This window comes from Salvelinus namaycush, chromosome 12 (assembly GCF_016432855.1).
Source record: "Salvelinus namaycush isolate Seneca chromosome 12, SaNama_1.0, whole genome shotgun sequence".
NCBI classification, from domain to species: Eukaryota; Metazoa; Chordata; class Actinopteri; order Salmoniformes; family Salmonidae; genus Salvelinus; species Salvelinus namaycush.
In genome coordinates, this window is record NC_052318.1 from 38,878,553 (window position 1) to 38,896,937 (window position 18,385).

At 42.9% G+C, this 18,385-nt stretch overlaps 1 protein-coding gene across 1 annotated transcript in view; it reads right to left on the minus strand.

The window, feature by feature from the left end:
• Window positions 1-1,735: 1,735 nt before the first annotated feature.
• The window catches only part of LOC120057524 (roundabout homolog 2-like), a 106,926-nt gene continuing 90,276 nt past the window's right edge, over window positions 1,736-18,385 (minus strand). The window contains exons 20-26 of the mRNA XM_039006119.1: window positions 16,543-16,670; window positions 15,467-15,739; window positions 9,256-9,412; window positions 7,255-7,512; window positions 6,063-6,259; window positions 2,239-2,403; window positions 1,736-2,025 (exon numbers count right to left, since the gene is read on the minus strand). Coding sequence (XP_038862047.1) covers window positions 1,736-2,025; window positions 2,239-2,403; window positions 6,063-6,259; window positions 7,255-7,512; window positions 9,256-9,412; window positions 15,467-15,739; window positions 16,543-16,670 — 1,468 coding nt within the window. The remainder of the gene's footprint in view (window positions 2,026-2,238; window positions 2,404-6,062; window positions 6,260-7,254; window positions 7,513-9,255; window positions 9,413-15,466; window positions 15,740-16,542; window positions 16,671-18,385) is intronic.

Here is an 18,385-nt window from a genome sequence, read left to right on the forward strand (position 1 = left end):
TGTCACCAGTGTGTTGCCAGGGTGGTAGATAGGGGACACATTATACTGCACCAGTAGGATTAAAACAGACGGCCATCATATCTATGATGGGTGTATTATTCTAATCTAATTGCATATTGTTGTTAATCATGTTTACCAGTCACTGACAGCTATGAAAACCCAGTCTGGGATTAGCTAGTCGTCTCAAGGCCAACATCTCTTTATCTCACTTTGTTCCCATGGGCAACACTGACAGAGTCCATCTGTGCACACAGCTGTCCCCACCTGACCACATCTGAGTGGTGCTCTATGGGCCCAAAACCTCCCTATCAACAACTAGCTGCCACCCTTTGCCTCTGCCCTTTGCATCTACGCTACCATTTTAAATGTTACACATAGATGGTTTCACCCTTTATCGATTATTCTGAACAGTCATCATTTTTTGGAATCCAAGTACTGCTGCCTCACTGTCATGGGAATATATTGTATGGGAAACAGACTGCCAAGCAGCACAACGCACATTGGCCAGATCATCCTCACAAACCACCGCAGATTGAACAAGAACACAAAAAAACATAACGTTTTCTCTGTGGCCGTTTTTTTTGTACATTATATCTCTCAATACATGTGTGTCTCTGAAAAGCACGTTCTGTCATATATTATCTATTAGGTTCTATTATAGACTCTCCTCTGCTTCCTTCTTCTTTCAGCTCAGCTGATGACTTTGTGCTTATTATCACCCAACGCTCTGTGCAAAGTAAACAATACAGTAGTTTCATCAAAATAAAATCATTATTTCAAGCATTTATGAAAAACGAATGTGGCACCACAAGTCCATCAACTCACAATGTAAAATTACAAGTAAAAGAGACAACTTCAATGGCAGATTTTGGCTTGCATAGCGAAGCAAAACAAGAGAAAAACTGATAATACAAAACCTATTTACAAGAAATGCAAGTCCTTTCACCTTCATGAGTCAACAGCTTAACTGTAGTGATTTTTCTTCATTAATGTAGAGTGACTTACTGTACATCTTGTGACATGAAACAGGAGGGGCAAGTGACATACAGAATATTATGTTGGAAGGAAGGATGAAAGTAACACTGTAAAAAGAACACTGTGAGATGTGTCTGTGTGTCTGTACATCACATTTACAGCTCTGCGTTTCCCTCGCACTCGCTCTCTTCCCACTTCCTGACATTTCTCCATCCTCCGTCCTGTAGCATTTGGAGAGAGGAAATCTCATTGCACTTATAGACAGGCAGCACTGGAGGGTCCGACTCATCACAAAGACTCTGCAAGAGGAAGACACAGAGATCCCAAACCAAAGTGTCAATCTCAGGTGATCATTTATCACAAATTCCTCACTTAATGTGGCACCACAAGTCCATCAACTCACAATGTAAAATTACAAGCAAAAGAGACAACTTCAATGACAGATTTTGGCTTGCATAGCGAAGCAAAACAAGAGAAAAACTGAAAATACAAAAACCTATTTACAAGAAATGCAAGTCCTTTCACCTTCATGAGTCAACAGCTTAACTGTAGTGATTTTTCTTCATTAATGTAGAGTGACTTACTGTACATCTTGTGACATGAAACAGGAGGGGCAAGTGACATGCATAATATTATGTTGGAAGGAAGGATGAAAGTAACACTGTAAAAAGAACACTGTGAGACGTGTCTGTACATCACATTTACAGCTCTGCGTTTCCCTCGCACTCGCTCTCTTAAACAAATTGCCGCTGTGGACATATTAGTCAGGAGAAGCTAGATACGTACATCGTTCTCCATAGTTCTGCTCGGTGCTGTTGGGAGGCGGGTGGCCATTGTGGCTGTTGTGTGGGTGGTCAATGCCAGCCCCAGCCCTGTGGCATGCCCTGCCCAGGGTGCCCATGTTGGCGGGTGTGCCGCTCCAGGAGGCCATGTGCTGCCGCTCCAGCGTGGAGACCATACACTCCTCAGGGGGGTCCGAGCCTCCGGCTGCCCATGAACCATGCAGCCTGGCCCCCACACTGTTGACCTGCTCTGGGGCAGGAGAGGCCGCTGAGGAGAGAGGATGACAAGAGGCTCAGATTAACACTGCCATTAACCTTCGGGGTAATACACAGACTTTGTAATCAAGGATGGACCAGTGGGTCATATCATAGGGATCAGTATGGCTATAAAGCTCGTTAACAACCACAGTCAACAAAGAAGCTCCCATCCACCCTCCTCATCTCTCTACCTGTCCTCTCCCCCCCTCACCCCATGTCTTACCATCTGTGGGGGTATCTCTCCGTCTGGGCAGTGTCCCAACAGTTTCTGCCCGGGGTTTGCGTCCAGTGTGCGTGGCCCTCTGGTGACCGAGGCTCTGTGTGCCCAGAGCACTGCCCTCTGTGGAACCTGAGCTACCTGGCCGACCCCGCTGGGAGTAGCCTTTACCTACAGGGGGTGAAGGAGAGAGCACAGGGACACGGGTACAGAGAATTAGAGAGATGCACAACATAGCTAATCAGTTTAGATTTGCAATCAATGACTTATCACAGTTTTTGCACTGATAAGCTCTATATTAGAAATTATGCAGTGAAAGTACTAAAATGAACACAAGTATGAAAAAATACTATTTTGTAAATCAAATTAACTGAGGACAGGAAGAGAGGAGATGCCTCTACACCTGTATTGCTTGCTGTTTGGGGTTTTAGGCTGGGTTTCTGTACAGCAATTTGTGACATTAGCTGATGTACGACGGGCTATATAAATACATTTGATTGATTGATTGGGGGGGGGGGGGGGGGAATCACTGCAAGAAACTTTCCTAGATAAGACTGTTGGTGTGGGCAGTATGGATAAACTACTCTCACATCTTGACAATTCAAGGTAAAGGATAAGATGTGGCTGTAATTACTGGCTCCCATCCTAAATGCATTGGCCTTTTCAATCTGTGTGTGTTGGCTTGGTCTCTGGGGGAGAGGAGACAGAGGAGAGACCTTTGTAGAGATAAGCTGATCTAGCATAGCCTTCTTCCCACAGAGGTAACACAGCAGATTACTGCACACCACCAACTTTATCACAGACACAGCACATATATCAGCAGAGAGTCCCCTGTGTCTCAGCTAGCATGCCTAATGTTCCATCATCTCCCAGAAAACGGACTAGGACTGAATCGTGGTCTCACTCTCCTTCACAACACAGACTAGGGGTCGACAAAATAACATCAATCTTGCCCTCTGGATCTGAAATCGCCTCACCTTGTACCTTCTCCCCAACTCATTCTCTCACTCTCCCAATAGTTTTAGATGTCAGACGCTCTTGTGTGTCACTTTGTTTTATAACATAAGAGACACTGAAAGAAGAAGTGTTTAGACAATATGGTCATACCCTTGAAATGGCAGTGAGAGTTTGAAACAAAAAGCCCAAATGAGATGTCACAGAGAAAAGATAGCTTCCATCTGAAATAAAATAACTAACTAGTTCAATGTTTCTGTTCTTTCGTGGAGATAGATTTCACTAATGTGTGTGCACCAGATTGCACAAAATCGTTCCTTTCTTTCCCTTTCATAGAATGTTATTTTTTTTAAATTAATGAGTCTGAATATCACATTATGAAACCATCGGTCGTGAGTATGACACGGTATGGTTGAGAAAATTGGAAATCAAAAAGCTGTCAGTCAAAACTGCATAATGTGCAGTCAAAACGGCAAAGCATTTACTCTCCATAAGTGGTTACTGAATAAAACCGTTGCTATTGCCAATTTATTCACTGCTCCCAAATCTTTGACATCCTGCTCGATGTAAAGATGTGTGCACCTGACTGCCATTACAAAAAAAAACACATGAACAAATCACATGTATATATTTTTGTTGTTGAAATTTTTGGACCCATGTTAAGTTTCACATATACATTTTTCACAGGTTTTTCCCTCATGAAGAAAATACATTCCCGACATGTTACAAGTTTTTTCCACACGTTTATTTTTAACCACTTCCAGCCACATCTGGTCTCCCATCTAGGGACTGACCAATACCAACGCTGCTTAGCTTCAGAAGCAAACCAGCAGTGGGATGCAGAGTGCTATGCTGCTGGAAAGAATTTACCAAAACTTTCAACTGAAAAAAAGGTAGAGAAAGCAAAGGCCAGGGTAACATAACCAAAGATAGGGAAAATTGCACAAAAGAGGGAAGGAAGCGTGTTATTTAATTGCGTTATCATAAAAAATGTTTCATCATTTTTTTGTTTTTTTGCATCCAGTTACAATTAATTTGATTTTGCATTTAAAATGTATTTGCTTGCAATATTTTGTTTTGCTATTATTAATTTGTGGTTCATGTTTTGATTTAAATATCATTATTTTTGTTTGCAATTTTGTTCTCGACTTCAGAAGTTTTGCTTGATATTAATGCCACAAAAGCATTTCACTCCCTAGAGGATTGCACCATATAATAACACCATTACTCTAAGGTGTTTAAGGATCGGACCCTTTTATTCAAATTTCCGCCTAAAATGACATACCCAAATCTAACTGCCTGTAGTTCAGGCTCTGAAGCAAGGATATGCATATTCTTGATACCATTTGAAAGGAAACACTTTGAGGTTGGTGGAAATGTGAAAGGAATGTAGGAGAATATAACACAATAGATCTGGTAAAAGATAATACAAAGAAAAAACCAACAGTGTTTTAGAATTTATTTTGTACCATCATCTTTGAAATGCAAGAGAAACGCCATAATGTATTATTCCAGCCCAGGTGCAATTTAGATGTTGGCCACTAGATGGCAGCAGTGGAAGTGCACCGTTTTAGACTGATCCAATGAACCATTGCATTTCTGTTTAAAATGTTGTATCAAGACTGCCCAAATGTGCCTAATTTGTTTATCAATAACTTTCATGTTCAAAACTGTACACTCTCCTCAAACAATAGCATGGTATTCCTTCACTGTAATAGCTACTGTAAATTGGACAGTGCAGTTAGATGAACAAGAATTTAAGCTTTCTGCCAATATCAGATACGTCTATGTCCTGGGAAATGTTCTTGTTACTTACAAATGCGGGACTAGCGCAGAACAGTGAACAGAATATATATATATATATTTTTTGGGGAGGAGGGGGCAGGTTAATTGAGGGGGCAGGTTAATTGATCAAGTTCAAATAGTGACATAGCAATTCTTAGTTGCTACATCCATTTACTTAAAAATGTATGATATGTACCAATTGATTCTTGAAGAATATAATGTATAAATGCCTCATGAGCTTAGTTCATCTGTCATACCCCATCAGAACCCAAAATATAAGCTTGATTTACTCTGTTTGTAAACTTCTTCAGGATCGGTGGGTCCCCTGCGGGACGGTTGAGCTAACGTAGGCTAATGCGATTGTTCTGCGAATGTCCCGCAAAATCGTTCACTAGTCCCACATTTGTGCTTTTTAGATGTGGTCACCCTAATTCCACGGGTGTAAACATTGCTACTGCAACATTTAGCAACGTCTTTTCACATGAGGAGGATAACATTATTTCAACCGCACATGTGAATCTGCAATTCCACATGTGAAATTGAGATTTTCATGTGGAGTTTTCTTATAAATTTGGTTTTCACTTTCAAATGTGGAATTGCAAGTTGAAAAAAAAGTGTGAAAAACAATTACATGTAAAAATCTAATTTGCAGTTTCATATTTGAAAAATTTCAGATGGGAAAATCTCACTTTCACATGTGAAATTGCAAATTCACATGTGAAAAACAATAAAATGTGGAAGTTTTTCACATATTAACCTGCAAATTAGATTTCACATGTGATTGATTTTCCTATATGAACTTGAAATTCAATATGTGAAGTATTCTTGTCACATGTGAAAAGGTGGTGTTAATATGGTTTCACGTGTGAAATTTAAGCTCAACATGTGAAAAGAGCTATTTCACATGTGAAACTGCAAATTTAACAGATGTTTTTTTTGTAAGGGTGCACTGTGACGAGATGGCAAGAAGGGCATGATCTGTGTGTGTGTGTGTGTGTGTGTGTGTGTGTGTGTGTGTGTGTGTGTGTGTGTGTGTGTGTGTGTGTGTGTGTGTGTGTGTGTGTGTGTGTGTGCGTGCATGTGTGTCTCACCTGAGCCCTCCAGGTTGTCCATGCTTAGTCCAGCAGTGTAGTCAAAGCCACAGAGCTGACGTGACACTCCGTAGCCTTCATCCTCCTCTTCTTCCTCACACTGGAGGTTGGTGCCCAGGTCAGACCCCAGCGTGCTAGACACATAGCCCATCGGAGGGACAGGGGCCTTGGGCGGGTGTGGGCTGCCCTTCATATGCCTGTATAGAACATGATGGAACATGTTACGTCACTGAGACAGGAAACTGAGCAGTAGATAAAGACACTAACAGACAGGACGTAAAGGCTAAAACACAAGTCCCTGAACAACCAAATGCCAGAGTGCAGTACTAGGGCCTCGTTCAGCATGGGTGAGTGTTTGTGTGGGAGATTGAATTCATTATTTTCCCTTCACATCTATGTGCACATCCCTTCCACGGCATTCGTGCTAGCACTAACACAATGGACTGGTAATTGTCTGGGTGAAGGGAGAAGAATGGCAGAGTTGGGCAGGGCTGTCAGTAACGTGTCTGTTTTCTCCCCCCACCGTTGTCCCCTCCGATGCCTCGCCCCACGCCTCGTCCCACTACGGAGGAGACGCATATGTAATTAGCAGCTCTTCTTCCTGTTGTCAGAGCAGCACGCTAGGCCAAAACCCATCATTACTCTTCAACACGCGTTCCTACCGACATGACCCGTTTCCCAATGCCTGTTGCACGTTAGAGGTGTAATCAATGAAGGGATGTTTTTATCGCTCACATGAAACATGAAACCAGGGGTTAGGATGACATGCCTAAATACCACACCGATATGAAACACTCAACAAGACTATTGGCTATTGATATGCAAAATATCTAGCTCAGTTCTAGAGAACGACAGCTCATTCATTCACAGTGCAAAGCAGAAATTGCCAGGTGAAAGTCTCATGATTGAAATATCATAGGCAATTTAGACAAATTTAACAAGTACCGGTGGCAATTCAAAAGAACACAAAGTACAGTACTTATCTGTTCATTTCACAGTGGAAAGTGGATACATAATGCATCCAAAACATGCAACAAGGGCAATTGTTGAATCATATCATGTACCAGACTCAGGGCGCTCAGCACACTCCACAGAGGCTTTGAGAAGAGACTACATAGAGAGTAAAGAGTTATAGCCCAAAAGGAAGGAAGAAATCCATTGACAGATCCACAGTAATTTCTCTCCTCCTCACCATGTCTGTTTGGCCACTTCATACTGGTAGGCTCTGGTCAGCTCATCCAGGTGAGCCTGCAGCATGGACTGCATCTCCTCGTGGTGGGTGGAACTTAGGGAGGAGGATGACGGTTGGCTGTAGGGAGCTGCTGCCGGGGAAGAGGCCACTCCCCTGAGTGGCGGGGTGGGCACTCGCTCCTCCTCTAGATCGTCGTCCAATCCCTGGTGAAGGTAAGTCTGGACAGGAAGGGGCGGGGCCCAGCTGTCACTGTCATACCTGCAATATGTAGGGAACGAGAATGTGAGTAATTCAGGCTAAAATCTAAAACCTTATACTGTGGATGTGTGTGTCTATGGATATGTTTACACAGGCAGCCCAGAGTTGATCTTTTTTTACCACTAATTGGTCTTTGGACCAATCAGCAGCTCTGAAAAAGATCTGATGTGATTTGTTAAAAGACCAATTAGTGGACATTGGGCTGCCTGTTTACACAGAGCCACACAGCCTATGGTGCTTAGAAATCTATGTAAGTGTGTTACTGCTAGTGCACAGTGACTTGCTCTCAGTGTTATACACTGGTGACGAGACAAAGCCTAGCCAACAGACAAATACTATTCTTTTTCTACTGGTTTGTATTTTGCCAGACCATTAAACACCCTGTTATCTGATGTTCTATCAATCAGCAGAGGGAGAGAGAGAATTACACAGATTGGCTGCGGTTTGTAATTACAAAGTGACTGGCAGGAATGGGGTGCTGAGATCAAATGAAAAGATCTAACCACATGCTGTTTTGTTATAAGTGGTGGTGAACCAGCCAAAGCTTCTTGAAACTGGCTGCAAGATATCTATGCAAATGTGCACACCCCAAGGTTTTAGGCAGAAATACACTGAGTGTACAAAACATTAGGAACATGACATAGACTGACCTGATGAATTCAGGTGAAAGCTATGATCCCTTATTGATGTCACCTGTTGAATCCACATTAGTCAGTGTAGATGAAGGGGAGGAGACGGTATAAACGTCCTCAGATTCCCAAGGAAAGTATTATAATATAATAATTTTGAAATCTTACATTTGTCCTTGCACAGCAACAGTCCTACAGTAACTGCATTATATTACCCCCAATATCTAGGGCAAGGTTTTTCCACTGCCCTCTTTCCAAAAAATGCCTGTGACAAAAACAGTGTCTTTTTCTTACAATAACAAGCCGAGTAATGAAGATGGCTGTTTCCTCAGTATGACAAGTGCAGGCACCAGGAGCTCAATCAGCACTGGGGTACTACTCCCTGTAACAGCCTGCTGCTCGTTTGTGCTTAGCCCTCTCGTTTAGTACACACACACACACACACACACACACACACACACACCAAACACACAAACACACCTAGAGATAGAGGAGAGCTCCAGGAGAGACAGAGAGCCACGCTGGTTACAGCCAATTAGGAGAGGGTTTTCTTTCCTCTCAGTGGCTCACTGACAGACCTTAGATCCCCAAAAGACAAGAAAGGCTGCATGTGCTCCTTGCTATTATTTCACTTCCATCATGATAGAATGTTTATAGGTACATGTATAAGAATACTATTTAGGGAATTTTAATGACTTTCAAAGACATTTGAAAGTAAGTATTTAGATTATTAAAAAAAATAAAAAAAGTTATATATAGTAATATAAATATACAGTAGTAATATTGGAATGGATTTGGAAATACACTTGGAATGTATTGGCATGTAGTATTACACAGTGTATTTCAAATACAAAAATATATACTCCCATGCATTTGAACCCATGCCTGTTTGGTATTTGAAATAACGTATTTAGAAATACTGTAAGTATTTTCAAATAGTAAGCATTTTATCGGAAATTATTTGAAATAGAAGTAGATGATTTGGGCCACATTATTTGAACATACCAAAATACACAGAAAACAAGTATTTCAATAAAAAAGAATCAAAACATGTATTTGTACACAGGTCTGGTATGTCTACATGTGTGTGGAGAGAGAAAAAATATTTTCTTACCCTCCTCCATGGTTCTCTAAGGGGTAGTGGTCCACCTCGGTGCCTGGCAGTGGGTGCATGGGTGGGGGAGGCAGGGGCATGTTGACCCAACAGGACCCATTGGATTTGGAGGTTTTCGACCCACCCTTCGACTTCTTTTTCTTGCCGCCCTTTCCACCTGAGTGGAGAGAGAGAAAGAGACTTGGCCCTAAACAGAGAGTACACAGTGGCAGAACACCTGACCACTGTGACTGACCCAAACTTAAGGAAAGCTTTGACTATGTACAGACTCAGTGAGCATGGCCTCGCTATTGAGGAAGGGTACCGTAAGTAGACCTGGCTCTCAAGAGAAGACAGGCTATGTGCACCCTGCCCACAAAAAGAGGTGGAAACTGAGCTGCACTTCCTAACATCCTGCCAAATGTATGACCATATTAGAGACACATATTTCCCTCAGATTACACAGATCCACAAAGAATTCGAAAACAAACCCAATTTTGATAAACTCCCATATCTATTGGGTGAAACACCACAGTGTGTCTTCACAGCAGCAAGATTTGTCACCTGGTACCACAAGAAAAGGACAACCAGTGAAGAGCAAACACCATTGTAAATACAACCCATATTTATGTTTATTTATTTTCCCTTTTGTACTTTCACTATTTGCACATCTTTACAACACTGTATATAATATACATAATTTGAAATGTCTTTATTCTTTTGGAACTTCTGTGAGTGTAATGTGACTGTTCATTTTTATTGTTTATTTCAATTTAGTTTATTATCTACTTCACTTGCTTTGGCAATGTTAACATATGTTACCTATGCCAAAAAAGCCCTTGAATTGAACTAAATTGAGAGAGGGAAGGGAAGTCAGAGATAGAGAGTTGATCTTATCAGCCCGGTCTTTGCCTCACAATGTAGAGATATCCCTACAGCCCCCAAGCTGTGGGTTTTAATGAGCTGATACTATTTCCCACCCCATGGGGTTCAAACACACACACACACACAAACACACACACACACACACACAAACACTGCTGCTTGGAAAGCTATTTTAACATCACCTGGGCTTTCTCCCTCTTTCTCTCCCCCACCTGGCTCTCATTATTTCTCTCTTAGTGTGCTGACAGAGCAGTAAGACTTTTCCTCTATGTTGACATATTGTGACCTTGGGACTATACGGTTGTATTTGCACAAAGCATAGTTCTGAGATATTGAGCATAAGACTTTTCACATCGCAGATCTCAGAACTGTTTTGTAGTGAATTGTTCTTTCATAACCCATTAAGGTCCTCACCTCAAAGATACCTGAAGTGCAGAGTATCAAAATGCTGAGACATTTGTAAATCCCTTTTTTAGGGGCGTGCAATCACAGATAGAACCTTATGGCTCTGAAATGTCAATCTGGGTTCAACCATAAGGTTCTGTCTGACACTTCTGAACTAGACATGTTCAGTTAAGAAAAATGTAGCTATTTGAATGCATCAATGATAGACTGAAACTATTTTATCAAGATAGTCAGAACACATCTTCTACTATATTAAGAAATGCATTATGATCATCAGACAAATGCAATGATGTAAAAACATAATTTACTTAAACATAATTTACAGTTTTTTTGCTTGAGTGCCATTATTGATGGCTAGACTAGCCAAAACCATATTTAGAGTGAGATAGAAAAAAATTCATTTGAACTTGGCATTATAAGGTTCTAACTTCACAGTCCCAAGGTCTCGATTTCTTAAAGAAGCACTGAGACCTGGGGCCACGAGCTGCAGGCTGGCTCCCTCCCTCTGTCCATTCCCTCTCTTCCTCTTCCTCTCTGTTCCTTATCTCTCTCAGTTAACCAGCCCTCAGGTGAGCATACAGCCCAAAGCATGCAGGAGAATGGCCGGCCACCTGACCAACAGACAGACTGACTGAGACTCTCCCTACAATACGGCTCTGCTCGGTAAAGCCAAGCTAATTGAATATCCACGGGTCAAAACACAAAGGAATCCCTGCCTCTGCTAATCAAATTAATCCAAAGAAATGTGCCTTCATTTTCTGACATTTCTGGGGTAGAAAAACTCCTGAGGCTGAGGAGTAAAAATCGACATGAAGAGAGGAGCGATTAACCACTATATCCTCAGGGTCCATTTACAATGAAAATGTAAATATAACATCCCCCTCTCTCTGCTGCCCCCTTTCTCTCTCCCTCTCTAACTTGTTTTTTGTGCTCTCCCTGTCTGCTCTCTCTACTCAAGTCAACATTCAACTCTCTGCTCTCTTTTCTAATCAATCCTCTGAAAATACATCTCTTCCTCTATTGTTTCCAGGACTGGCGTAACACAGTTTCTCTGGACCACCACCGCAAGGTAGGAGTTGCCCCACCCCAAATAAAAAATTGCATGCATCAGCCAGACAGCTACTCACAAAGTATAGACTACCGATCGCTGTCCATGGTGCTGAAATTGTGATACGTCTATGCGGCTGCCTATCGAATCGATGATAGGCTTTCTGTGGTGGCAGGGCATGTAGCCTATAGCTTTGCTTTAGCTAATGGATAAATGTTTATTGGTAGAACAATTTGGATGTAATTTTCTCATGCTAAACCTAACATTTCACAAACCTACAGTATACACAGTCTAAGTGTCATTAGGCTGCCATTTAGGCTGGTGGCAATAATGTAATTACTTGTTCAGTAATTAAGGTTGGAAATTCAATTATTGCAGATTGTAAAATGTACTAATCAGAAACCATTGGATTTTTTGTTGTTGTTGGATTTTTTATATACAGTACAACTGTCCTGTATAGCCAACCTGAACCTGCATGACATGAGCCTTCCTAGCACTCTGTCCCAGCTTGGATAAAAAGTTGTTGTGAGTAAAACCAGTCTAATAATGCCAAATAATACAGTCAGTCCAACCTCAAAACACTAGCTTACTAGGGATTGCTTCATTATGCAGTGTAGCCTACTATATATAGCTGTCACACCCTGATCTGTTTCACCTGTCTTTGTGATTGTCTCCACCCCCCTCCAGGTGTCGCCCATCTTCCCTATTATCCCCAGTGTATTTATACCTGTGTTCTGTATTTGTCTGTTGCCAGTTCGTTTTGTTTCGTCAAGCCTACCAGTGTTTTTCCCCTCTGTTCCTGTCTCTCGATTGTTCCTGTTCTAGTTTTCCCGATTTTGACCATTTCTGCCTGCCCTGACCCTGAGCCTGCCTGCCGTCCTGTACCTTTGATCCACCTCTGGATTACTGACCTCTGCCTGCCCTGACCCTGAGCCTGCCTGCCGTCCTGTACCTTTGCCCCACCTTTCTGGATTACCGACCTCTGCCTGCCCTTGACCTGTCTTTTGCCTGCCCCTGTTGGATTAATAGACTGTTGTTACTTCGACGTTGTCTGCATCTGAGTCTACGTGATAATCGCTATATATAGTATTTAACTGCTATTTAGCTGCTATTATAAACCCTTTATAAAAATAACACATAAAAAAGCCTAACAATGAGGAAAAAAGTAGTTGGCTAGAGGATGAATTCAGCCAATATTTATTGTTACACTCAGCAGGTTTTGTCTGGCTAATAGCTTACACAAATGGGGTGCAATCAAGGTAAATTAAACGTAAAGAAATTAAATGAACCCCAACTTGAGAGACTGACCACGGCCTGTAGGTCTAGGTTGTGGGCCCGACTGCTTTCTATAGGCCTACTAAGTATTGCCAACCCAGACATTCTTTCCTGAGACATTGTGCATTATATATTACATTTAACCTTATATATTATATACAGTTGAAGTCGGAACTTTACATACACCTTAGCCAAATACATTTAAACTCAGTTTTTCACAATGTCTGACATTTAATCCTAGTAAAATTTCCCTGTCTTAGGCCAGTTAGGATCACCACTTTATTTTAAGAATGTGAAATGTCAGAATAACAGTAGAGAGAATGATTTATTTCAGCTTTTAATTCTTTCATCACATTCCCAGTGGGTCAGAAGTACACATACACTCAATTAGTATTTGGTAGCATTGCCTTTAAATTGTTTAACTTGGGTCAAATGTTTTGGGTAGCCTTCCACAAGCTTCCCACAATAAGTTGGGTGAATTTTGTCCCATTCCTCCTGACAGAGCTTGTAACGGCGTTCCTCCTCCTCTTCATCCGAAGAGGAGGAGCAGGGATTGAACCAAACTGCAGCGTTGTGAAATGACATGATATTTATTCAAACAAGACGAAAAAACGAACTATACTTGATAATAAACAAAATAACAAAACGAATGTAGACAAACCTGAACATACGAACTTACATAAAACACGAAGAACGCACAACAGGAAAAATGACTACATAAAACGATGAACGAACGAAACAGTCCCGTATGGTGCAACAAACACTGACACAGGAAACAACCACCCACAACAAACAGTGTGAAAACACCTACCTTAATATGACTCTCAATCAGAGGAAATGAAAACCACCTGCCTCTAATTGAGAGCCATATCAGGTCACCCTTTAAACCAACATAGAAACAGAAAACATAGACTGCCCACCCAAACTCACGTCCTGACCAAACTAACACATACAAAACTAACAGAAAACAGGTCAGGAACGTGACAGAGCTGGTGTAACTGAGTCAGGTTTGTAGGCCTCCTTGCTCACACACACTTTTTCAGTTCTGCCTGCAAATTTTCTATGACTTGCACTTTTCGCACCAAAGTACGTTCATCTCTAGGAGACAGAACGCGTCTCCTTCCTGAGCGGTATGACAGCTGCGTGGTCCCATGGTGTTTAAACTTGCATACTATTGTTTGTACAGATGAACGTGGTACCTTCAGGCGTTTGGAAATTGCTCCCAAGGATGAACCAGACTTGTGGAGGTCTACAATGTTTTTTCTGAGGTCTTGGCTGATTTCTTTTGATTTTCTCATGATGTCAAGCAAAGAGGCACTGAGTTTGAAGGTAGGCCTTGAAATACATCCACAGGTACACCTCCAATTGACTCAAATTATGTCAATTAGCCTATCAGAAGCTTATAAAGCCATGACATAATTTTCTGGAATTGTCCAAGCTGTTTAAAGGCACAGTCAACTTAGTGTAAATATACTTCTGACCCACTGGAATTGTGATACAGTGAATTATAAGTGAAATATTCTGTCTGTCAACAATTGTTGGAAAAATTACTTGTGTCATGCACAAAGTAGATGTCCTAAACGACTTGCCAAAACTATAGTTTGTTGACAAGAAATGTGTGGAGTGGTTGAAAAACGAGATTGAATGACTAAGTGTATGTAAACTTCCGACTTCAACTGTATATATTATTATATATTAAAAATATACCATTTAAACTTAGTCTTGAATGATGAATGCCAAGATATACCAGAGATAAGGGACTGTTGATATTGCAACCAGAGCTTCCGATAGCCTACAGTTCATCTCTTTCCGTAAAGTGTTGAGGCCGGCAATTAAAGAGAATGAGAGGCTCAATTAAATATTTTGCAGAACTGCTGTATTTGAAGCACCACTCCCTTCTGCCCAGTTTCTCTGATGTTGCTACGGCAATCAAGCTGTTTTCAACCATTCCGGTAGTTATTGCTATTGCGGAGAGATTGTTTTTTAAACTAAAACGAATAAAGAACTACCTAAGAAGCACTTTGGACACCTGAGTAAGCTCCATTCATTGCCCTGGCACCGTCTTAGCCTTGACCACAGCATTGTTCACCGATATGCCCTTACTTTCAATTAGTTCAATAGTACATTGTTCAAGGCCTGAGGCACATTCTTGAAGCCCAAGAAACAAAAATGTAGCTTCCCAGTGTATATGGAAAAGGGTTATGAATAACTTTTTGGAGGGTTACTGTCAAAAGGATTGATTAAATGTAAAAAACTATTTGTCGATGACGGGTGCATGGGCCCCCAGAGCTCCTGCCCCCCCCCCCCGCCTTGCGAGGTTGTCCGGTACGCCAGTGGTTTTCAGACTTCAACTTTCTCTCTATCTTTCTCTCTCTTTCTCTCCTCCTCTACTAGTCTTGAAGCCTATTGTTATTCCAAAAAGCCATCTAACGAATGCTACGCTTCACTCCGTGACTGACCATCCAGACAATGTTATACAATCTAGGGAGATCTGATGCTATGCTTTAGGGCTTCCTTTGGAGCATACACAAATCCAAGGACACATGCACACATTCAAAATCACACAGCCTTACCCCGCCCGTCCCCTCCCTGTGCTTCCTCAGTGTTGCAGTGGCGTACCGTTACAGGGGCGACCGTCGGTCAGTGAGTAGCCCAGGTTGGCCATCTCCTGCTGGGCTCGAAGGGAAGCCTTCCAGCGGGGGTCTGGTCTGTCCACAGCCAGCTCATGGAAACTGTTGGACTGCAGGATCTGGGTGGTGGCGTAGGGCGTGGCCTGTATGCCCCGTGCTGGGCTGCTGTAACCAGCTTTGCCTGTGAAGTCTATACTGCTGTAGATGGCGCCGTCAGACAGCATGGTGCCCGTCTTCTCACCCACTCCGGAGGGTAGCACATCTGAGATGAGAGATTAGGAAACAGACAGATGCATGAAGAGATAAAGTGGCCATCTTTAAGGTCAGCGTGTAACACATTAGCACTCCCTGCTCCAGCGGTAGGCTCCCTGTGTTAGTTCAACTGACCACAATCGAGCTGAGATGAATCAAAGTGATTAGCTAGCAGGATAATTATCACGTCGCCATGCAATGCCCTGTAGGGGCCCGGCACTGTGTCCGAGGGAAAGGGCCCATCACACAGGGCTGACCTTCAGCTCTACCCACAGGGGCTCGGGGCCGCTCATCAGCCTGGTGGGAGCTAAATGAGCTACAGGAAAATGGCACCACTACACACATACTATCTCTCCATCTCAAACGCCCACACACACAGAAACACACACTGCCACAAGCAGATAATCTAGTTTACAAGCGTGTTTAACCAATCATGCATAGGCAGAAGAAACACACACACACACGCTCTCATTAAAGTTTGTGTCAGTTTTTTGAAGCCAATAGTGATGAGATAGGTAGCGTGATCCAGAGAGACTGAGAGTCCGGAGTGTGTGTGACGGCCTGTCAGTGTGCCTGCTGAGGGATACCCTCCACACTGAATAATGCATGCAGCTCATACATGTATTCACTGCCTCTCACTCTGGGCACATGACCTCTGACCTCTGGTCTCACTGTGGGGCTGTGGTGTTGCCGTGGCATAGCGTGACACCATGGTCAGCTGGGACGGTCTGGGTCAGCCCTCTATCAACCTCCATTCTCTAATTCCCATGGTCTGGTTCTGTTTGACCAGGGGTGATACCTATGTTTTCTTACCTCCACGACCAAAGTTACCCCGGTCCTTGGGACCTCCCAGGCCCCCGTTGGCCGGCAGGCTGGTGGAGGGCCAGGAGTCAGCCAACCAGGGGAATCCTGGGTCACCGGCTTTCAGTAGACCAGGACGGCTATTTTTTTTAGATAAAGAGACAGAAGAGGGACGGAGAAGAATGAGAGAGAGGTGAGGGAGAGAGAGATTGTTATTTAGAAAACATCTGGTCCCGTCTGAATCCCAGCAATACTATTAATTTTCTCACATGATGTTATACCGACTGATTCAACAACAAATTGCTGTGAAACCTCACTCAGCATATCTGCTCCTCTGGAGCAGCCTGGAGCAGAGGCAACAATGAACAAACAGAGAGACATAAAAAACTGACAAGTCTATAAATCAGTGCTGGGCTTTAGCGCCCCTAACACCCCCTAGAGAAACGGACCAGGACTAAACGCACAGACATTAAATCCCTTTTAGAGCCCAGCACTACAGACATTTACATTTTAAATTTAGAATCATAGAGGGCCTTCTGGCGGTTAGCCTGCCAGCACGGGGTGGTGGGGTAGCGTCTCCATAGCAACACACACGGCAAAGCTCATACGCTGTTTTGGTGAAACCACCCCTCTCACATTGCACAGGAAATTGGCAATTTCACTCCAATTCCTAAAATAAATACAGAATCGTTTTTTAATTTTGTTACTAGGAGAAAACAATTATTTTTCTAAACGGTATATCTGGGCTATTAACTATTACCTTACATAGCTGTTGGTATGTACAGAGGCTTCAGTCACATGGCTCACATGCCTTTGTTTGCATTTGGTTAATTAATGCAGAAGTCCACAAATGCATTTCCCTTTAAGCCAGGTCTGCCAAGCACCCAGGGAATTGTATACATCTGACTTGTGATGGCTTAAAATGTGTTTAAACCATTATAAGAGCAATTTCCATATACAATCACACAGGCATGTTCCCACAAATTTACAGACACACACACACACACGTGTGCATGCACACACAGACACACGTGTGCATGCACACACACACACACACGCATGCACACACACACACACACACACACCACACGTGGGCTCAGGCAACAACACACAGTTTATTTTTAGCTTATTTTTTGGCTGCATTTGTATCAGCTCTGGGCTGGATCTGCCTGCTCAGGTGTGACAAAGGAGAGGAAGAGAGGAGAGAAAAAAAAGGACAAGAAAGCAGAGAGAAGGAAAGAGAGAGGGAGAGGAAGAGCCTGATCCCCTAGCCCCTGGGGGAGCTCTCTTCATATTCTCACAGAGTCCGTGCCCAGTGATTTTCACCCAGTGATATTCAGAGCTAGGCTACGCACCTCTGTGCTCCGTCAGGCAGATCACTAGAGTTGCAGTAGACGACAGGGGTACTCTACATTCCTATACTGCAGTGTCTGTCTGCCTGCCTGGGGTTGAGTGGAACTGGGGAGTATCCTCTCCAGCCCCACTCCCTTGGGTCATTATCTCTTTACATCGTTACATATGCTTGCATTCTGGAGGTGTGCCGTTAGCAGCGCCTCTCCCCGCGTGTCGACAGGCAAATTCATCACCCCCCCTGGCAACGGCGCCACCAGCCCCGCTGCACAGATGAACGAGCCAATAAAAAAACCTGCTCTGCCCGCATTAATTGTTTCTGATAATTCCACGGGAGTGATTGATGACTCAATCAATCGATACATCAACGCACATGTTGCGCCAGGATGAATAAGCGGGGGAGTTTTGGAACATATTCATTCATCAGAACGGATCTATTCTTCTTCCGATGAGTCTGTACCCTCCGTGAAGGTTGATCATTCCACACTGATATGTTCTATCATCA